The sequence below is a fragment of the Merops nubicus genome, unplaced genomic scaffold (genome assembly GCF_000691845.1).
Source record: "Merops nubicus isolate BGI_N331 unplaced genomic scaffold, ASM69184v1 scaffold47978, whole genome shotgun sequence".
NCBI lineage: Eukaryota > Metazoa > Chordata > Aves > Coraciiformes > Meropidae > Merops > Merops nubicus.
In genome coordinates this window covers 1-21,114 of record NW_008627412.1, presented here as the reverse complement: position 1 = coordinate 21,114, position 21,114 = coordinate 1, and the positions used below count along the sequence as shown (strand labels likewise).

The window sequence follows — 21,114 nt, the reverse complement described above, 5'->3', positions numbered from 1 at the left end:
TTGCCCAAAGGAGGGCACGAGTAGGTAGAAATCCTCTCTTAAAAGACGTTCTGCACATCAAGCATAATACTGTGCTTCAAAGTATTTTTATTTTTTTAATGGGTGAGCAATGTGTTCTTGGTTTGTAGGCTGTGCCCTGTGTGCTGTTGATGCATGTAGCTTCACTACCATGTTAATGCACAAAGAGAAAGCAGCCATGACATTCCTTGTATAAAATATTTGGCATCTGTTTCAACAACTTGTCTCGTTTTGTTTTGTTTTATTTTTTTTCCCTTGTCACAGCCAGAATTACTACTCAAACAGAAAATATCTAAATATTTTTAGTATATATGCGATTTTAGTAACTTAGCAACCTGTCAATATGCAGAGTCCATTCTGCATTGATTATCCTTGAGCTGAATCTTTTTATGCTGTTGCTCAATAAAGCAAAATCTGACGTGGTGCTTAAACTGCAACAGGCTTGGTATTACTCTCTCTGGACAATGCTGAGAGGATTATTTGGGTTCTTGTTTTCCAAAATGAAAAAAACATCCGTAAGGTGAAGTTCACTGCTATTTTTGTACACGAGAGCTTTTATGTTTCTGATAGTATTGGGTTCTGTGAGTACACAGAGTATAGAACATGGCTATTAAATGGATTAGCTATTTAAAGGGAATGGATGCATAGTTTAGCAGAGCCTAATGCTGTTTGGGGTTAATACATTAAGATTCAGTAAACAAAAGGGCTCTGAACAACATCCATGGACAGAAAGCTCTCCATGAAACTTAAATGAAGGAAATATCGTGACCAAAAAAAATCACTGAAGCAATTAGCATCTTGTGCTTGGGGTAGGACTGTCAGCCTGACCACAAAGGTTAATCCTAGCAGTAGAAACCTGTGAGAGTCTTAACCCTAAACTCCGAGGAGAGGTGCTTTGTGTGCAGAGGTATTGGTAGCACCTAACCAGAGTGAGCCCGTGCAGAACCTGTCAGCAGGTGACAGTGACCTTGCTGGAGCTCTGAAAAAGCCCAAACTGGGAGTGTTTGACAGTGGCAGTACGAGACAGCTCTGACATTCCAATGCAACTTCTGTGTGAAAAAAGTCTTGTTTACAGGGGCAGGGAGAGGAGAGGACTGTCTTCCAGGAAATTTCCAGAAGATCACTAGGTATGTTTTACCCAAGGCAAATTAATTACTTACCATGAAATTGCAGTTGGTCAAGATGACAGTGTGTCCTCTGGATCAGCTGAAGTTCACTGTAATGTTAATATTCAGTCCTTGAAGTCAGCACACTGTGTTGGCAAGATGATGAATTCAGTTGGTCTGAGATATAGCGTGATAAAAGCGTGCTCTGAGTTAGAGAATGAAGTTGACTGATGTAAATCTCTTGCCAAAAAAAATGTCAGATTGATTATTGGCAGATCAAGCAGCCTCTGAACCTCTTCCAATTAGGAGCTCTCATGAAAAACATCAAGTAAAATAAGAATCATGTGAAATGACTGATGTGCAAAGATGTGCCCCAGTGAAAAACTAATTCCTCACCCAAAGCACCACAAAATGAGCCTAGATTTGTGGAGGAAAAATCATGATATGATGGCTTTATTCTGAGGAATTTATTTCCATTGTGGGTACTGGGGCCAAGTCAGCATACAGATTCATCATCAAATAGGTGCTGTGGGGTTTTGTCCCCTTGTGTGCAGCAGATATATGGGCTTCATATAGATGTGTGTGCTCTTCCTGCTCAAGCCTTTAGGCCAAATTGGGCTGAGTGTATACCAGGTGCACGTTGCACCTGAGGCTTGAGCTAGAGAAAAGGACGATGGGGCAGCGTGGCTGTAACCTGTAGCTATTGTCAGGGCAGCAGCAGGCTGTAATGTTTAGCTGCTAGCACAAGAAAAGCTGCTTTGTCTTTCACTTCCCTGCCCTCCCCTCTGGTTTTCCTGCTTGTTCATCCTGTGCCCAGTTCCTCACAGGTGAAGCTGGGCAGGGTGTCCCCTGTGTTCCTGTCTGTGTTACCTGTGAATTGGACCTTTGGCTGTGTTCTGGAAAACATGACAGCCCTTGATAGCTTTTGATGTCAACCAGAGTTTATTTGTTGAAATAAACACCATCCTGATGTTGGATCTGCTTTGCATTTAAGCTAAGGCTCTGTCTGTGCTGAGACATTCACAAATGCCCCTGTTGTTTTGGGTAGCCTGGGCTTCAACGTTGCAGGACTCTGGCTTTCCACCTGGTCATGTGGACTCTGCTCTTCTTCATCTTTTTGCTTCCAGCATAACCAGCCTGATTAAGTACTACTATCACACTCCATTTTACAGCCTCTCGTTTTCATGTTTCATTGTCAACTGCTGTCAGTCACTCTAACTCCACATACTGTGGCGTCGTCCTTCCATTTGATCTATTGTTGATGGCTCTAATACAATTTGGCACCAACAGATGTGTCTGTGCCTGCCAGGAACGGGAGAACAGAGTGTGATTTGGACAAGCAATAGAACTGTCTGGTTTTTGTCTGCCTCCCCTCCTCGCCCCCTGCTTTAGCTGAGCACTTTCTTGGTAAAGCAACGTTGACATGTCTGTTCTGTCAGTCACAGGACATAGATGTCATAAAATGTTTTCATTAATAGAGCAGGCACATCAACAATGAAATCATGGCAATGCCAAAATAAATGAAAACGTACTCGGAGGGCTTTCAAAACCAACAGTATACCCTGACAAAGACAAAACTAAACTAGAATGGCAGCTAGTCACTTATCTGAAGCCAAAATTAAAGTGCATGTCAGCTTTTTGGCTTCATTTCTATCAGCTATAAAGCAAGTAAAAAATAAAGAAAAGCAGCTACAAGTGTGTGTGTAAAAGTCCTCACGCAGGAGATGTCCCCATTGCAGCACTACTGTAAAAAGGGGTTCAGGGCAGGACCCACACGGAATGCCTGAAGATTTTGAAATGCTGGTTTCTGACATTTTGAGAAGCCAGCTCAAACTTTCTGGTTCAGCTTAAAAGGCAGTTTTACAGCAGCACTGGAGACAAGCAGCAGCATATGCATGACAACGTACAGATGATGGCTTGTCAGGAAGGCATCAGAGTGCTTCACAGCTACCATGGTATTAATAGAACTGCAGACAGGGAAGGAGCTAACCAAGGGAAGGCAGGTGATCTTGATTATATTTTCAGACATGACCTAAAATGGTTGATCAGCTTGGTGCCTTAGCCTCCACTTTGAAATGTGAAATTTATTGTAAAGTGCTTTGAACACTTGGGTCAAGCACCTTTCAGGCCCTCTCTCAGAACCCCTGCCTAGAAAGTGCTGTGGTCAGTACTGACTGTGTGATCCAGCTACAGTAGATGTAGTAGTGTATGTAAGCAGCCACCAGCAACTGAAGGTTTGGGGACCAAAGCTGAATTGTCCACGGCCAGATGATAACTTCTGTGAAAGCAGCTACTGAAAGGGGACTGCTCAAGATCCTACACATTTGGGTTTGAATTTGCACTTCCTTGCAATGAACACTTAATTTTCTAATACTGTTAGAATAAGTTCCTATTAAGCTCAAAAATGTAAAAATGCCAGAGTGAAATTGTGACTAGTAAACTGATTTTTTTTTTTAACCTCTTAGTTTCAGTATTCACCAGGATAATAAAGGAAATATGTCCATGAAGCCATGTACTGGAATAAATCAGGGCCACCAGAAAGACATAACCCCTGTCACCACCACAGAAGACCCAAAAGCAAATGCCCTCGTTTTAGATGCATCGAGTTAAAACTGTATAAGTTTAAGGTTCTACCTGCTGTGCCTAAGAACCTTATGTGACCTGAAAGTTTTTATGTGGAAAGAGCCTTTTTAATCAAGAGTGAGAGATGCCTAATAGAAGCATGGTACATGGAACATAGCAAGGGTGAGACTTGGTGGCTCTGAAGCAGCTGTGTTGGTGGGAGGTACTGGCACTTTGGTCAGTGAGGTGACCTGGTGGTCTCCTGACCCTTGCTGCAGTGAGCAGAAGGGACCAAACAAATGGTGCTTGCTGGAGGAGGGATGCTGCAACCTATCTTGGAGTGCATGTTTGGCCTTCCTGAAGTTCCCTGGTAGTTCAGTACTTGCTGAGAAGCTGTAGCAAAGAAATAAGGTATTTTGCTCCTGTGGCAGAGGGGAAGAGTGTTGCAGTACCTTTTAACTGTGGTAGGGCTCTAGCTATTGAGGCATAATTAAATAGTTGATTAAAAAAACTTCAGCTGCTTGCTGTTTGTCACTGAAGCCAGACTTTCACCTTCTTGTCCTGGTTCCCCTCTCCTATTCTCCTGCTCTTGCAGGCTTAATTAAAAGTGTTGGCTGCAAAAGCATTAGATGGGTGAATGGGTCTGGAGGGACACGTGTGTGCGTTTGGCTCCTGGAAACAGCAGAAAGTTTTATGAGTTTTGCCTAAAAGGGAACAACGAGACAAAACTATCTTCAGTTATGTAAGATGCCTTCCTGTCACAATTCCTAGTTTGTGTTTCCCACAGTAACTGGGCACAATTGTTGCAAGGTCTAGTTCTTAGAGAACAGGCAGTACTGGAGCTAGGAGCACTGAAAAGAGCTTAAATTCCAATTTAAATTTTGGAATTCTTATTTAAGGGAGTCCATGGTCCTTGTGATTGGCTACATGCACATGTTTGAACCACATATGTTTATTAACAAGAATATCAATGTAAAGTATGTTCCAACTCAACTCTGAGCTGATTATCAGGTGTCACATTAGGAGTTTGTGGTGGGATGGGGTTAGCTACATTCCTATTTCCTGAACAGAAGCTTAGGTGCAGTGTGCATCACAAACTAAGCCAAGACAAATGCTTTTGGAAGTTGTGCTCTGTGCACTAATCACTGTGCATGCAACAGAAAATGTCCCAAATTGACATAACTAATTGAGACAAACTGCAGAGTACTTTCTCAAATTGAAAAGCAAAGCAAGCCAGGAATTGTGCCTTGTGGTTATCCAAGGGTAGTAGAGGGAATGGGAAGAGCCTACAAAACCTACTCATCATCTGAGGACAGGGGACCTCTGGTCTTATAAACAAGGTCTAGAGAAAGAAGGGGCAGCATGGAGTATGCTGTGAGCAGCATCTGCTCTGCTTTGTGTGGGAACTCTAATGCCAGTCACTGGGGGAGCTGTAGCTGTAAGGAATTCACAGCTCCATCTGCCTCTGGGGACACAGGAGTTGGCTGTTAATGGGGTACACAAAAGATCTGGGGGCTTTGAATGCGTACACAGGGAAGAAAGCACTTTGAAGAGTTGCTGGGAGATTTATCTTTCATATTGATTACCCTTGCAACAGCTATTTTATATGGGATGTATGCACACTTTAAAGTTATTACATTGCTCCCAAGAGGAGAGTTTTCCTGCTCTATTGTCTTCTATATAGATTAATGGGTAAAAGAAGTACAAAAGAAAGGAAAGATCACCACACACAACACTGGAGTGCAGTGAGCAGTAAGAGCTGCTAAGAGGTTTCACAGAACACCACATTGCTTAGGCCTGAAGGTTGTGAGAGGACGGGAGAAATGAGTGTGGAGCCCTAAAGGACAGCAAGGATTTTTAGTAGGGCCCACCCTTCCTGGCACATGTATTTGAATAAGGTCACTTGAAAAATGGAAGGAAAAGGGGAGAGGAGTGCCCTGGAAACAAAAACTCCCAGGAAAGGCTCAGGTTTGCAGTTCTGGGCTTGTGAAGGGAACCTCCCTGTACTGGGCAGGGCACTTGTGATGCTTCCTTTTGGAGGAAGCCAAGCCAGAAACACTCAGGAGGTGATTGGGCTCAATGAGCTCAGGCCACTAGCAGGGATGCAAAGAGATGAACTGGCTGCAACACCAAGTCCTCAGTGAGCTCTGAGGGAGCTCACAGCACAACCTGGGGCCCCTCACCCCTGCTCACGACACTGTGCACATGCTGCAGCTTGTGCTGTCCTCTGGGAAAAACATTTTGTGACTGATGGAACTGTTTTGCCAACCCACTTGTTGAACTGCAAATACTCCTGCTCAGTAACAGGCTAAGAGCTGTCCCAGTACACACACCTCCTTTGGGCCACAGCAGTAATGCACCAGCTCTTCAATGTTACCCCCTGCCTATACAGGGAGAGCAGATCTGCTGGAGAATGTGCTTCTGCCCCTCACTGCCTTCCCTGCCCCTTTGAGCAGGGCAGGTGGGTTCCAGAGGCAGCACTGCAGGCACAGGACAACACACAGCCAAGCCAGGAAGCACCTTGGAAAACAAGGTAATTATGGCTGCTCAGCAGATAGGATGAAGTGAATGGGGGAAGCAGCCAAGAGACACATATTTGGCCTCTTTCTTTTTTTCTTGGAATGCCACTTAGTGAAGTAGAAAAGCTTTGATGGGGTCTTGCAAGCCCCTTCCTTCCCAGGGTGCTCAGCACTGTTGCACCCCTCTGTGACAAAGATCCCAGGAGTGAGTGCTGTGCTGGGGACTCCCAGCTACGGGCCACGCCTGGGGTCACCAGCACCAGTGTGCTGTGCAGCCTAGCCCTGATTTCAGGAGCCTGTGGGAAGCAGTATGCCTGGTGACACAGCAGAATGCTCCACGTGAATCCCAGGATGGAAAGGTTCCTACATTCCTTTCCTAAGAATTCTGGGAAACTTGAGTGCAGCTTGTCTTTCCTGTGAAGCCTGCCAGTAGCCCCACCTAGTTCACAAGGGCCTTTACCCCCTGTAGGCTTTTGATCTTGTCAGTGTTCTCCATGCCTACTAGCTGCAGGACAGTCTTGCCCAACCCCAGCTGGTTACCAGGAAGGAGCTGGAGGCCATGAGACTCCATGGGATGATAAATTGTTCTCAAACACAGATCCAGTGTCATCCAATTACTGTGAGCTGGTGCTACAACTTTGCAGCTGAGGGCCTGGTTGTACCTCTGTGTGCAAAGCCCTGACTCTGCACAGGTGCTGGTCTCTCACATCCCAGAGATCATGGTCTGTCCAGACTGGGCTTGTCTCCTGCTACAGCTGCATGAGCCAGCCTGCCATTCCAGACTGCTGGCCAAACTCATGGGGGTGGACGTGCTTAGGAAACACTATGATAAAGTAACAGGGATGTTCAGCCTGGCTACTAGACCAGGAAAGGGGCTTTGTTCTCCACGTGCTGCCTTTCAAAGGGAGTGGTGGCAGAGCAGTGGCAAGCTGCCATCATCTGCAAAGGACAAAGTTCAGCATGGCCCAGCTCAAAGGACTGACAGTCAGTGTGAGCAGGGAAGGGTGGTCCTTGGTCTGCTTCCAGCCACAGACGAGTAGTGACAGTTGACACAGGGACCCAGAGCAAAGCTACTCCAAAAAAATCTCCAGAACACCTTCAGCACCAGCTACTTTACTTTGCTAATCCTCACTGTTGTACCAGCCCACTTGCTCATGTAACCACAGCTAAGTGGCTGTATGACCAAACTAGAACAGCCATTTGACAGCAAATTCAGCTGCCATGAGACAGTCCTTTACTGAAAGTCATCAGCTTTCCAAAGTTTGTAGCTAGATTTCAAAGAGGGTGAACGTTGCCTAAGAAATGAATCAGCACTCAGCTTTTATTTACAAGATGTCTGAGATGTATACAGCAAGATTTGCTGAAGGAGGTTCAAAATTTCACAGGTGAAGCAGATGAAACAGCAGCACGCAGTCACTCAACAGCATGGTGACTGGTGCAAAAATTCTGAAGTCATGTTTTGGCTAGCAGCTTTGAAGACCAAGTCTGAGGAGAATGTTGTGTCAGTTATAGGAGAAGTGGTAGAGATCCTGTTTGACAGCCATGAGTAAGCCAGGAACTCCTCGGCTACCCCCAAGTCTTGAAGAAAACACCACACTGGGAATGGCATCTTTGGAGGCAGGGTAGGGAGAAGGGATGGTTCTAAGCAGGTGGGCATCCTGGAGACTCCAAATTCTGGTGTAGCAATCCTGACCAACTGGAAAGGCAAGGACACCAGAATGCAACATTACACAACAAAGCACTTCACATGGCTCTAAAAGATTATCAGCACAGAAGCAGAAGATCTATTGGGAAAAAGCCCTGACAGTTTCTACACATGCTAGAGACAAAGTGCTTATCCATACCTTACAAAACAGACACTAAATACTGCAAAAGTGAGAAAAATTTTCCTATTGGGCAATAAAAGGTGTGATAAATGAGTACTTAAAGTACTTTCCTCATTTTCAAGCTCCTAAACCAAAAAAAAAGGAAAGAAAAACCTCACTGTCAAATTATTCTGTCACTTATTGACAAATCCAAGGGGGGGAAGATTACTACACTTAGTGACGTTGTGAAACTTGGCTGTACTGTGAGGATCTAGGGGTGCTGCTTCACTTATTGTTACCTTTCCTCACCCCATCCTAAATAAAATAAATTAAAACCCCCGTAATCTCAGGCTGTAGCCAAGTATACCCAAACTGAACCTGAGTGGTACACACAGTTCACAAGTTGTGCTTACATGCCAGTGCTTCAGCCCATCACCACTGCCCACTTAAGCTTAAATTAACTTAAGCTGCCCACTTAAGCACCCAATTAACATACACACAGTCTTCAGTCTCTATATGAAGTTACCAAGTCTCCTGTTTACATGTTTCCCTGGATTTCAAGATCAAGTGTCTTCTGCTCTACTGTGGAAAGGATAATGGGACTTTTGCAAGACACGGCAAAAAAAGCCTTCAAGAGCTACATGCAACAGATTGCAGTAGGTGTGCATACATATCATTATTTCTTAATTTTCATAGGATATTACAGTATGTCTAAGGCTGCATATCTTCTGAAGTTTACAGAATTAACAGTTTTACAGCTTCCAAGAGCTATAGCCAAGAAACAACCCTCGGGCATAAGAAAATCGCTGCCAGGCAAGTGGAGGGGAAAAGCTCAACTCACCTGCTGTAAGAAGTCCTTCCTCCTCATTCACATGCACAGGGAGAATGGCATACTCATTGTGGTGACCTTTATACTGTTTCACACACTTCACTGTTCTCAGGTCCCACAGTTTTATCTGCAAGGTGAAATAATTGTTTGAAAGAGGATATATTAAGTGGACAGCATGAGACTGTTGAGGAGTAAGCGGATCTGGAAGAGGACCCACATATGGAACTACCACCCCATTCTACACCGTGCCCCAAAGAGCAGGAATTGCCCGCGGGACAGGGACAAGCACCCACCAGCGCCCAGAAGGAAGAGGACGCCCCGGACACAGGAAGCCCGTACCTGTCCAGCCATATCTGCTGCCAGCAGGTGGTGCTCCCCCTGCAGGAGGCGGAGGGCCGTCACCGCCGAGTCGTGGAAGAGCCGCGTCGCCTTCCAGCCCTGGCCCCGCCGGCTGCGCTGCCGCACGTCGATGCTGGACCCCTCCCGATCCCCTCCCCCGAGCGGCAGCCGCTGAACAGCACCGGGCTCTGCAGGGACCCCGAGGAACAAGGGCTCTACCTCACCCCTGCGGGGTCCCACACCTCACACGCACGACCCACCTCGAGCCTTGGAGCTCTCTGGTGCGGCAGTCAAGTTATTTTCTTAAAACAGGCAGCAAGAACAACAGTTTATTACAACTGCAACATTTTTCAGGCGACTCGTTCAGCCCTCAAAGATCTACCTCAGCTGTCAGAGTTCAGGTAGGTGAGTGGGAACTTAGTTCAATGGGACAGCAAAACGGGAACCGGAATTCTCATATTCCAATCTTACCCTTCTCACTAAACCTTTGTGAACAAGTCTTACTATTTTGCAGAGGATTTCCCCTTCTTGATGGAGACAATACACTGAGCATTAACCAAACAAGGTCATTTGCCAAAACCAAACCAATTTTACAACACGCTATTACTGTGCTCTTTGTACTGCCTTAATTTCCTTTTTACCTCTGCATAATTAACAAAAATTACCCCTGTTGCCACAGAGTCTGACATCAGTTCATCATTTTTGTTGCTACTGAATAGTGTGCAAGCATCAGGACACATTGGCTCTGTTGTGGAGCAGCCATCCAACTGTAGCTGTAATCACAGCCACAGGTAGAGCATGAGGAGTCCCACCACAAGCAGAACAAGAAGCCCACCCCTGAGGCAGTGCTCTGGAAAAACAAATGCTCTAGGGCTCTTCTGACCTGTGTGGCAAACTGTTGTGCCAGTACATCGCTACTGGTCCCAAATGTCTGTCGATGTCCTGTCACCACATTGGTCACAAGAACTCGTCGTGTCAGGCCTAAGGAGGACAGATTATGTTTGTTTAGCTGTAACTTGGGTAGCAGCCAGGGGATTAAGGCAAGAAGTGCTGCCCACTGAGACAGAAGGGGTTGCTACCCTTGCAGAGCACCTGTGCTGAAGCAGTTGTCTGCCTGGGGATTCAGGCACCAAGCACAGGACCAGGCAGTGGATATCTTGAAGCTGCACAGCATTCCAGGCCGATCTCCTAGGAGAGAGGAGCAACACATGAAGCATCCATAAGGTGTTAGGACAGGATAACTCAGAAAGGTTCTCTGGATTTCCATGCTTTTAACATTTCAGTCTGAAGCAGAGAAAACATTACTCAATGTCCCTATGCTACTCAAGAGACAGGAGACAAAAGCAGGACTTCATGACTGTGAGACGAAGACTGAAGACTTAAAGTCTACATAGAGAAATGACTGTGAGAGACTGTGAAATTTATTCAGCAGTCAGCAAGCTCATCATGGCAGGAAAAAGACAAACCTTGCCCTACAGCACTCAGTAAGTCATTTCCCAAAGATAAGTGGGCTAGAAACACAGAACATTTACTTTATAAGCTACAGAATTGCCCAAGCCTAACCAAGTTCTTGGCCTGCCTATTTAAAACCAAACAAACAACAAAAGTTTGAGTAAATAACTATACCCTAGATTTGACCCTAACTCATGTAGCTCCTGCACAAAGTCTACTAATTGACGTAAATTTTAAGTCCTGAGTTTTCACTTCCTTATGGCACATCCACCATGATCATACATATGTCAGGCAGCACAGGCCACTTGTCTCAAACATCACTTTACAAAGGTTAAGTTCTACTTTGCTGTTAACATCTACTTAGCAAGATTCTCTCAAACCAAGAATTTATGAAAGTGAAGTTGGTCAAGAAACTTGGAAATACCTAAAACAGTCAATAGGTAATACTAGACAGGAGGACTTTGGTGGAACTCAGGGCATCTGATTATGATGAAGGGTCTAAAATATTCTAGAGCTATTGGGCATGCTGGCCTAGCAGCCATCCATCTTCAGTGACTCTACAAGCTCAGGCTAACTCTATGCAGCTTGGTGGTTTTTTTTTTTTTTTTTTAAATGGCTGCATAAACAGCATGACATTAAAAATTTAAAGTCCATAACTCTTAACTATCACAGATTTCCTCTGTATAGACTTAGCTGATCATGTCTGAAGGGAAACCAGCTTAGAGGACTGTACTGTGTGACTTGAGGAAGCACAATTCTGACACCAAGAAAGACCAACTGATGAAGTCCTGCCCCCAAGAACAGTGAATAAATACATAAAAATGCAGCTACAGCCATCAGACTTAAGACATAGGATTCTCCAAATCAATCATGCTTATATACAACTGAGGATGAGCTTCTACAAGGAGCTTTGGGCTCAGACATTTCCCAGCTTTCCACCTTTGATTAATCCACTGAGCATACCTGAGTAGCTACTACCAGAAGGGATTCTGCAATGACTCCAGATACTCTATAAGGAACTGTGAGTACCTCTGTGCAGCTTTTGAGTAGTAATTACAGGCCAAGCCACTCATGACAAATGTTTACTTTGCAAACAAAGTGTTCTCCTGCCAAAGTCAAGTACTGCACCATCAGCAGCCAAAAATAAACTAGTGCTTTGAATGCTGCCTGTTACTGAATTCCTAAGGTATGTTCTTCCACCTGTTCACTTCTTAAACTGTTTCAGACTTTCTAAATTTTACAAGAATAAAACAGTCTCACCAGTTACTGAAGAAAAGCGCAGAAATAACCTTCCTTTTGTGCTCTTTTCATACTCAATTGCTATGGAAAATTGGAGGGAAAAGAACAATAAAAACACCCTACCTGGGTTCGTGCTGCTGAACAATGATGCTGGCAGCAGGCTGGCACAGCCTGGTGTTTCTGCAATTCCCATGAGACACAGCTTGCCACGGGAGTTAAGGAAAACAAACATTTCTCCCTAGAATGGAACAGGCTGCCTGACATTTCTAGCTGGGAAAAGCAAGATGCTCTGACACAACCACAGCTCACAAGACTTTCCCTTTGAGTCCTTTGATGTGTCTTACAGTTTACAACTAAGTCTTGACTTTCCATTTCTTTCCTAGGAAAGAGCTAAAAATGATTCCAATTCTTGCTTGTGTATTTTCACTGCCAGAAACACAAGACAAGAGGAATGCTAAGACATCTTCCTAGTGATAGAAAAAAAGAGTCCAATGCACAGCTTACACGGATCGTTCTTCTCATCTTTACATGCTGATGACACTGCATCAGTACAGATGTGTCTTTCATGGAGAGAAGGTGGAAAAAGGGGAGCACACATTGATGAGGAAAAGAAGACTCACTCTAGATTACACTGAAATACTTTCTAAAGATTGTACCAGGTATAAATAGGACTTGAAAGCTGCATTTCAAGTTCAGTGGGGTAAATCTGTGATATGACTAGAGGAAAGGACAAAATAAAACCAAACTGCTGACCAGCTGTGAGCAAGCCTGATGAACTCCTGCCACCTTCTGGATCAGCCCCGAATTGTTTGGCTTTTCCCAGAAGCCATTATGTGCATTCATTCCCACATCACTTTCTCTCTTTTGGCACTTCAATAGCAAGCCTGTTACGTGCCATCTCCCAGGTTACAATCCCCTTTCCTTCCTCAATTCTGGGCTCTGTGCTGTCCAATACTGCTTCCTCTACCTTCCTCATCAACCTTCTTCTGCTTCTGAGACAGATATGCAGAACATGCTCTGAAAGCTGAAGAGCATGATGCCAACGAATTGCTCCCATTCTCCTCTCCCTCCAGCCAAGGTGTGGAGATGGTTACAATAGAAACCAACCCACTCACTTTCAAAGAGGCCCACTTCAAAGAGAAAGTTTGCTGTCTTAAGCCTCTCCTTAGTTTGTTTGCCTCAGCCGATTTCTAATCACTGGATTTTTTTCAACATGGCATCTACACTATTAATGAAGTGAGAAGTCTCCAGGGCAGGAAACATGGTCTTCCACCTACTATTACACTGGAAATATTCTGCACATATCAGGAACAGAACCATACATTTGTCTCACTAGCTCCAAGATTGACCAATTTTTAACACCTTCTCCGTGTACCAGAAAACAATTTCTGGGGCAACTACCCAAGAGGTCTTCCTGGAAGCTAGCTGTTCTGTGCAGCATGATGCAGGCTTGTCAAAACTGAGCTGAAATTTTGCTTTTTTAAAAAAGGATATAAAACATGAGAATCTGGATGAGTCAATGATGCCCAGCACACAGAATTCACCTTCAGACACAAGAAGACATAGGATTTTTGTGATCCCTTACTCAATTCATGAAAGGGTATTTCCATGCAAAGATGACATAAAACTATGCACTGGGTACACCTCCTTAGCCCACTAAATAGCCCACTAATAGGACATGAGCATTTTAGCCTCATTATACTCTTCAGTGTCAGAGACAGCAGTACTGAGAAGTCTGTCCAAACACGGACTGAGGCACCAAACACATCCTGTTATTTAAGAGATCATCCTTAGAAGAATCTGAGCATGAAGAGGCTAGGAAAGCCTGTTTTAAATATGCTCCATGTCCAAGGATAAACACATTTTCCCAAAATTGTTTTTAAGAAAGCATGCAAATCTTAGTAGTTTCTGGTCATCAGCTAGGGTCAAGTGCAACTCTGATGTAAGCACTGCCCCTGGCAGCTGGTCACTTTACGCAGTCTTCCATTCCCATCCTAGCATAACATTCCTGAGCCAACACTGATACCGAGGACTTTCAGAGACAAGCTTACTGTGATTCTGTGTTTATCCAAGCTTCACAGCACCAGATTCTTCCACTCTCTCCTCCCAGCCCCTCCCCAACCCTGATGCTTCTCCACCCGTGCCTGCCCAGCACACAAGGGAAGGAGGCAGGAGCAGCAGACGGCACCTTGCGGTTTGTGAAGTAGAGGTTGTCATACATCTCCACAGCCAGGGCCTCCTTCCCCAGACCGCTGAGGTTGATGATACCGTATTTGCATCCTCCGTGCTCGACGTCGTTCACAGTGAATATCCGTTCACAAGCAACATCTGCCTGTAAAACGAAAGCTTGCTGGTCACACCTCCTGGAGCCTTCACAGGAAAGGACAGCTCGAGGGAGCAGGGTCAGGTCCAGAATGAAACACCACATCCATTCTGATCCCTTCAACACCACCCATTTTCAACTCATTTCAAAAAACAGCGGCCAACTTTTTTTACACGCACACACAAAAAGTAAGACAAGGGTTTAGGCATTGAGTAACGATAAATACTCCTTCCAGTTATATCCATTCTAGACATTTACTCTAGCTGAGTAGTAAACACAGAATATTGGTAGAGGACTCAATCCAAAAATTTACACCTTCTCAAAAGTGAACACGGAATTCTCCTGCTACTGGATCACAACAAAGGCTGGTGATACATTTCAACTCTACGACACCAAGTTTCTAACTCCCTTCTAGCTTCAGCCACCCATACAGTGCTCTGTTTACAAGGCCAGGAGCTGGCCCTCAAGAGTCTTCTACCTAGACTATGACAGAGAGATTTGCTCGAGACCTTTCCTGCACCTGCAGCACAATCAAAACCAGTAGAAATGGCCTTCAGATCACAAGATGCAAAATGATGACTGATGTTTACACAGATTCTCTGGATCACAGACTTTGCTACTCTCCAAGTTCTCTTTCGTATTCTTCCTTCTCTCAATCCTCTCCATGCCCCCTCACAGCCCTGTGCTAACTCAAGTCCTGTTTATTTTCAAGAAAGTATATTGATCAGCTTAAAAGAAATTTAAAAAAAGAAAATCACTTTTATATCCAACCTTTTGATCATATTCCTTTCTCAGAAGGAAACAGCCTCTTCCTACCTGCTTAAAATTACCAAGCACGGATTTTCAGACTGGAATAACACATCTTTGAAGGCAAAATTTGATGTACAGGATTTGATTACAAGATCCTGAATTTTCATTGAAGATGGGATACCTTTATCCTAAAGATTTAGTAGTTCTCAGAACATACCACAATTATTTTAAAATTGTCTGTTCCACCGACTGAGGAATCTGGACTGTGAATTTCTATCTTCCTCCTCTGCATGCAGTTCACTTTTAGCTCATGGACCAGCCTGTAAAAGCAATGTGGGGGAGGGGGATGGGTGGGGAAGACAGAAGATTCAGGTAAGCCTGGACTTAATGCCTATGAAAAGAATGAAGTCATGTCAGTTGAAGAGCATTCATCCCAAGAAAAGCTGTACTGTATTCCTAAAGCACAACAACAACAAAGTTAATTTTAATTATCATTTATCTGAAATTGGATACCTCTTCTTCATTTGAATGCTCATCACTTTAGTAATCTGATTATAAAAGAAGATAACCTTTTTTAAAAAAATTTATGTAATATATTCTTCTTTGTCCTAAGAAAAAGAGTAAAAAAAAAAAAAGGCAAAAAACCTGCCAGGAGCAGTTGCAGTAAGAGCAGAAGCAAAGGCAAAAAACAGAAGACAAATCAAGCAGAAGACAAATCAAATCATTGTACCTGCAGTAGCTTGTGGAGCTGAGCAAACCCAGCTGCCTTTTCTGCAACAGCACAGAGGAGTTCAGCCCAGCCCTCGCTGGCTTCTGGAAGAGAACAACATGAAAGCAGACCTGCATATTTGCTTGTTTATGATTCAAACCCCTCTGTGAGTCTTGCATGTTTGGGATATGTAACTTTTTCCTCTAGCCTACATACATTACATTTTTCAGAACACCTATAAAACATGTTCCAGCACCATTTCTTTGGCCTACTACAATAGGTAGACAAGAATATATTCCTTGGAGATGTGGGGTGCTTCTCTAAGTACAAAAACTCAAATAAAAAATCCCAACAAACCAACAATCCAACAGCCATTGTTTTCTCTTGACATAGTCAGCAGTACCACCTTGAGGTGTGAAGTCACCTTTTGGTTTCACTGTAACACCTTAAATTCTTATTACACAGCAAAGTTTTCTCTCAGAAGAAGACTGCTATTAGCTATGCAGCCTTACTGCTGCACTAAGCTGCTTCTCCATTCATCATTTGCTAAAACGTCACACGAACTCTTCTGAGGAGACCAAAGGATAGAATACTTTGCAGAATTATGGAGTAAGAAATCTTTTTCATAATGCTCAAAGTATTTAAGAACCAAAATGTTCTTCTATGGGAGCCTGATTCAGATTTCTGATTCAATAGCCAGATTTTGAAAAGAGACTTATATCCACAGTTCACAGTAACATGGCCAGCAGCTTTTTGAAATCTACACTGCTCATGGAAACAGCTAAAACACCACCACCATCTCCACCTCAGAACTTTCACAGGGAAGACTGAAGAGCTGAACAGCTGGTTAAAGTCATTCTTTAAGGAGAAAAATACTGCTCACTTCCTCCAAATGACTGCATATGTAAGTGAGCTGTGATTTGTAGTTATAAGACATAGCTTTCAGGTAATTACAAAACATCCTTCTTGGGTATTTTACCCAGATTACAGATTAACAATGTATGATAAAAAGCATCCAGGCATAAACATTAAGACCCATCTTGATTTTAACTGTGAAAAAAAAATTCTTCATGAAACAGGTGTTCTGTATTGTTTCTTCAGTGTCTAAGAAAATGAACAAGAGATTTATTTAAGACGTGGAAAACTTAATTTTAAGACCTCACTTTGCCAATCCAAGGCAGGGATTTGAAACCTGGCATCCAGTGTCCTGACTCAAGTATAACTGGTGGACAATCTGCAATTCTGAGTGCAGGCCCTGTCTCTATACAGGTTTTTTGTTTGTAAAGACTTGCTTTCATTCCTCTGTGGAACAGCCAAACAAAAAGCTTCAAGGACTATAAATTCTCAGCTAAAAGAAATTTCCATTCCCTCAGACTGCTTAGGGAGCTGTACGCAGTCAGAATTGAAAGGTTTTAGCTTATTATCTGTCCTCGCCAGAGCACAATAAAGCCTAATTGCAATCTTTTTCAGAATGTACCTTCTTTTGTTTTTCTTCCTCTTCTAAGAGTTTCAGTCTTTTGCATTCCATTGCCTTGTACTGAATGCTCTCCTTGGTGAGTGGGTTGTAGTTGTTATGTCCAGGCAGTAAGCGAAAGTAGCGGTTCTTTTCTGAGTCATAGTAAAATCCTGGCAGCTCTTGGGGAAAAAAAACAGAAAAGTGGCAAAATCAGATGGATAACTGAGTTTATTGCTCTTTGACATCCCACATCTTGGGAATGTCAAATGTCTCATTCCCAGCAGGTCCCAAGCATGACATACAGACTAGGAATAGAGGACAGCCACTTAAAGCAAAGCACCACTATTTGGTTTCCAAATGCAGTGCTGTGACACAGGTACAGAAGGGATGTTGCCACTGACCAAGATGCAACTCAGTCAGATCAGAGCAGCAGAGAGGGAAGGTTTTGCTGCAGAACAAAAATTACCTTTCCTCATAGAGTTAGTCATGAGGGGACACCTGGTTCAAGGATTGGGTAGGGCAGTTCAAAACAAAACAAAGTAAAAAAAATAACAATGAGGTATCACCCAAACAAAGTAAAGTGATTCACTCCCCAGAGCAAGCTGCTTTTCCTTCAATGCATACGAGAGATTTTGATACCATGAAGAGTACATTTGGACAATAGAGAGAGGCTCCCAAGAGCCACAATAGAAACATCCAATTTTAGTGCCTCACTGCCCGGGTAAATTCAAGGAGACAGGTAAAATTCTTTTGACAGATTCCTAATGGTATTTTGCTTCAAAACAAATGGGTGAATTCAGAAGAGGTGAGTGTTGACACTTCATTTCCAGAGCTTCTATTTAAAGCTTCATCTACTACCAGAAATTGCACTGAAGTAACCTCTTCTGTTGCTGCTTACAATTCAGCTCCTTGTCATCACCTTCTAGGTTGCAGGTAAGCAACAAGTGACCAAGATTTATTCAGGTCATCAAAAATATAAAGTTAGTGAATGAATCAGTAAGGTTTACAAAAGCACACTGCATTCAGCATACAGAATCAAGTGACACAGCATTAACTGTTTTGCAGGATACATTTCCTGACGTGCTCACAAGCCCTTAAGCACTAAAGGGTGATACACAAAACGGTCTCTTTAAACTCTGCCTTTGTCTCTTGTTAAGGGGTTATAGTCAGTGGTGTTTCAGGACTCTCCTGTTGTGGAGAAATACAAGTTCCCACAGGCTTAGCTTTTGGTAGGGTTGCTTCATGAGTCAGGAAACCAGAATGCAAATGGGACATCCTCAACAGCTCTGCGACTGCATCACATCTGGTTTCACCAGTCGACTCCCTGATAATGAACATTTAGCCAGAGTGTATTTCTTACAGACCACACAACACACCAAGGGCACAAAGAGCAAGTATTTCCCTCTGCTCCCAGAGTGGTGGAGCGTTATATCTTTTAAAGGAGTAGCTCTTTTAAAAGACTGGATGCAAGCTGTAATTTTTTTTTACATGCTCTCTTATTTGCTTACTTAATGTTTCTATTCAAAGATCTATTTTGTAACATCTTCAGCACCTATGAGAAAAGAATCAAAGTCAATTTTCTTCCCAAAGCAATGTTTCTGAAGGGAGACAGAGAATTCTGTTGGTTTTTTTTTCCTGTTTGTATCAGCCTGGCTAAGCACACAAGTTTCAATCACAAGAAATGCGGTTGGCCCTGCTCTCTAGATTCTCATGTGCCACATCTTTTGTTGTATCACCTGATGTTACTTTTCTCTACAGATTTTAATGTTTACACCCTTCCTCTCACGTCATATTACTAATGCAGCTAATACTATTTTCATACAGTCAGCTTATGAACACTGATTTCTGCCCCATAAATGTGGTCTCTCACCTGGTACTGCAGAGTTCTGTGTTGAACTAGATGAAGAAGGATCTCCACTGCTGCTGGGGCCTGCATTTACTGGGGTCTGTGGTTCCTCCTGTTCCAGCCTTAAAAAAAAACAAAACAAAACAAAACACTGCTTCAAGAGAGGCTCAAAATTGTCCTACACATCTTTCCCACAAAGACTCTAGAAAGCATCTTCTTACTGACATTAATGGAGCCACTTCTGCAGGGCTGCAATAAACACACTGTGCATGTCACCGTACACTAAACTATGACAATAAAACAGTAAAAATATTATGTTTAAAAACTTCAAGAATACTAGAGATACCAACATCCTGAAAGCCTTAAGTACTTGCTAAAACATTAGAGGTGGCTGCTGATTCTGCACGTGCCTTTAACTCTTTTCAGTGCAAGATTAATTCTGTGCTTTTTACCATATCCCTTGATTAAAAGAAGAGCCCACCCTGGAAAGCACCTAAGTCTTCACAGCATAAAGTGAGAGACAGCATGGGTAAAACATTGATGCCAAATCAAAATAATTTTGCCATTCTCTTATTGACAAGAATTTCATTGAAGAGATTCAGAAACATCCAAAATAAACACAAGTTAGAACTCCAGGGAAAGTCTCTGCTTTTGTAACAAACATTGCAGTCGACAGGGTAACTGCAACATGGTTTTTACTTTGTTTTGAAGTAATTTAAATGGACACATTCAGCACTGATGAGTAAAATTCCACGGGGATGTTTTCTAAATCACCTGTACCACTCTCACTTTTTAACTCTTGTTATGTGTACTCCTAAAAGCTCTAGACCAAGACGCTTTGCAAGAGTCATAATTTATTGGAAGCAAAATTACAAAGAAATTCTAATCCTCATACCAGCTCTGTTACTGTTTGATTATACAACGTGGAAAATAAAGAACAGAACCAATCTGCAGGAAGAAAAACACCCCATACCAAACCAAAGCACTTCAGTTTTAAGCTTTTTAATAAGATCCTTTTAATTGTATATTTACTGAATTGGGGCCTATTTGCATTTCTAACTTTTCTTACACAAATGCAACTCATGAGGCAACTCGCATAGGTGTATGTGTCCCTTTCTCTAAAAATACATTTAAAAAAAATGCTAAGAGCAATAAAGCAAAGGATTGGCCCCTTATTCTTGCAAAGGGTACTAAGGAAAGAACATGGGGAAGAAAAAGAGCCATAGAAGTAATTCAAACACAGGTAAGTATAAGTTCTGAAATTTAAAATGCACTTTCTAAAAGAATAAGTTTTCAAGGCAGTGGGTTATTCCTGAGACCCTGTTTCATTTTCCTGATCTGCTAGATGTGGTATTGCTACCACACTACTTGCTTTCAAACTTTCAGGAAGATCCTTTAATGACAGCTTTCACACTAGTAAGAGACTGAGCCATAAAATACGTGGTCAGGTGGAACGAAGCACTTCAACATTTTTCTAAAGTACTGAAACATTTTTCTTTCCTGAACAATCTCTGCATATTGATGAAGGATTTCTGGGCTATCTCAGCTTAAAATCAATACACAGTTATGAACATATGAAAAATTCCCAGACATCAATGCAATTCCATTCCCACTAGGGATGGCAGATCTACCAGAAGTACCATCCACTAGATTTTTTAGATGCAACCCTCCCAGTTCTAGATTGCCACCATTCTGAAGATTTAATTAGGCATAACATCTAACAGTTTAACCTGTGCTAAGCACAAGCTGCATACACTTGCCTTTCAGTGTGATTATTGTGATGAGGTCTTCTGCACCGATGGGGACGGTGGCTGTGCCTGCGATTGCTCCATCCATGCTTTTCTTTGCTTCTCCAGTAATTTCTCTTCATTGCTCCCTATAAAAAGCAAACATATGCACATACTTCAACGCTACTTGTCTGGAACGGTCCAACATACAGTCTTTTAACAGAACTGAAAAGATTCAACCAGTTCCAAAGTGTTTCACAGGGGCTTAGCAATCAAAACCAAGGACTCAGTGAAGAAAAACAGTGACTTTTATAAAGAAGCGCTTCCAAGGCCAAGAGGCACCATACCTCAATGCAGCGCAGCCCCACGGGCGCCTGGCCGCATTCGGCGCGGTTCGGTGCCGCCCGCGTGCTCTACCGGCCCTAACGAACCCC

At 43.2% G+C, this 21,114-nt stretch overlaps 1 protein-coding gene across 1 annotated transcript; it reads right to left on the bottom strand.

The window, feature by feature from the left end:
• Window positions 1-7,707: 7,707 nt before the first annotated feature.
• Window positions 7,708-19,011, bottom strand: LOC103778676 (DDB1- and CUL4-associated factor 4-like). The gene is given in 13 exon segments (XM_008946275.1): window positions 7,708-7,901; window positions 8,852-8,966; window positions 9,179-9,322; window positions 9,325-9,366; window positions 10,062-10,159; window positions 10,271-10,366; window positions 11,993-12,072; window positions 13,364-13,413; window positions 14,058-14,201; window positions 15,160-15,262; window positions 15,673-15,752; window positions 17,129-17,286; window positions 18,978-19,011. Coding segments are annotated over 12 exon segments (1,197 nt in total). The 5' UTR covers window positions 17,180-17,286; window positions 18,978-19,011.
• Window positions 19,012-21,114: the final 2,103 nt, after the last annotated feature.